At 44.9% G+C, this 1,032-nt stretch overlaps 1 protein-coding gene across 1 annotated transcript in view; it reads left to right on the forward strand.

Annotated features, from left to right (window-relative positions):
- LOC107104041 overlaps positions 1-1,032 on the forward strand; it is a 15,705-nt gene that overhangs the window by 3,046 nt on the left and 11,627 nt on the right. The window contains exon 2 of the mRNA XM_015403948.1: positions 331-483. Within this exon, the coding sequence (XP_015259434.1) occupies positions 331-483 (153 nt within the window). The remainder of the gene's footprint in view (positions 1-330; positions 484-1,032) is intronic.

The raw sequence follows: 1,032 nt of genomic DNA on the forward strand, positions 1-1,032 counted from the left end.
AACTTTGAATCAATCTGACTGGATGATCTGGTTGATCTGGATCTATAAAGTGAGTGAGATTATATAATGGAATTGGAGCTATAGAAATAAAGTGAATAGAATTCAGGGCTCACAATCTTCTCATGTCTTCATCTTATGAATGTGAACCTGACCCAGTGAGTGAGGAACACCACCTGTTCTCTGAGCCTTCCTCCCTCCTCCTCATCGCTGCCTATGATGGCGCATTAATGCTGATTTACATTCAGAGGTGGAAACTTTGAGCTGGGTGTCATCCCAGCCCAAAGCGACTGAACGAGATGCCTGAAGATGATGCAGATGTCTTTCTGACAGGATGGAGGCTCCGTCTCGCTCGTCCCAGAAGTACCTGCTGCTCCAGGTGTGGTGCGGGATCCTCACTGTGTCCCTGGTGGCCATGGCGGTGTTTGTGGCTTCCATCAGATCCAAACCAGAGGAGGTGAGTTTCCCAGATCCAAACAAGCTTCTGTGTGTGTGTGTGTGTGTGTGTGTGTGTGTGTGTGTGTGTGTGTGTGTGTGTGTGTGTGTGTCATTTATGTTATAAATGAAAGGGAATAAGATGTAAAGCAGATATTTTACAGGAAAGATTCTGATTCATCAGCATCAGTCTGACTGAACTGATCAACCGTCCAATCAGAAACTACCTCTGAAAGTAATAATATTTACCTCCTACAGCAGAATGAAACACTGTAAATATCTCTCTGAGTGATTCCTGCCACTGATGACAGGCTGACAGTTAAAGAGCCAATCACAGTGCTGCATTCTCTGCTGGGTCATCCCCGTCATGTCCTAAAATTGACCTGGTGAAAAGGTTGTAACGATGCGGTTAGTCAAATGATTCCCAGACATCAGAGCAAGCTGTTAAGTAGGAGGAGCCAAAGACAAGCGTCTGATCCAAACAGAATATTTGGAAAACATTTGGAAGTTTTGAAAACGGCTCAGCGGGAGCGAAAGTTAGACCTGCTAACATAACACCTGCTAATGCTAAGACCCGCTAACATTGAAACCTGCTAACAT

Source organism: Cyprinodon variegatus, unplaced genomic scaffold, assembly GCF_000732505.1.
Source record: "Cyprinodon variegatus isolate N-32 unplaced genomic scaffold, C_variegatus-1.0 Scaffold1598, whole genome shotgun sequence".
Lineage (NCBI taxonomy): Eukaryota > Metazoa > Chordata > Actinopteri > Cyprinodontiformes > Cyprinodontidae > Cyprinodon > Cyprinodon variegatus.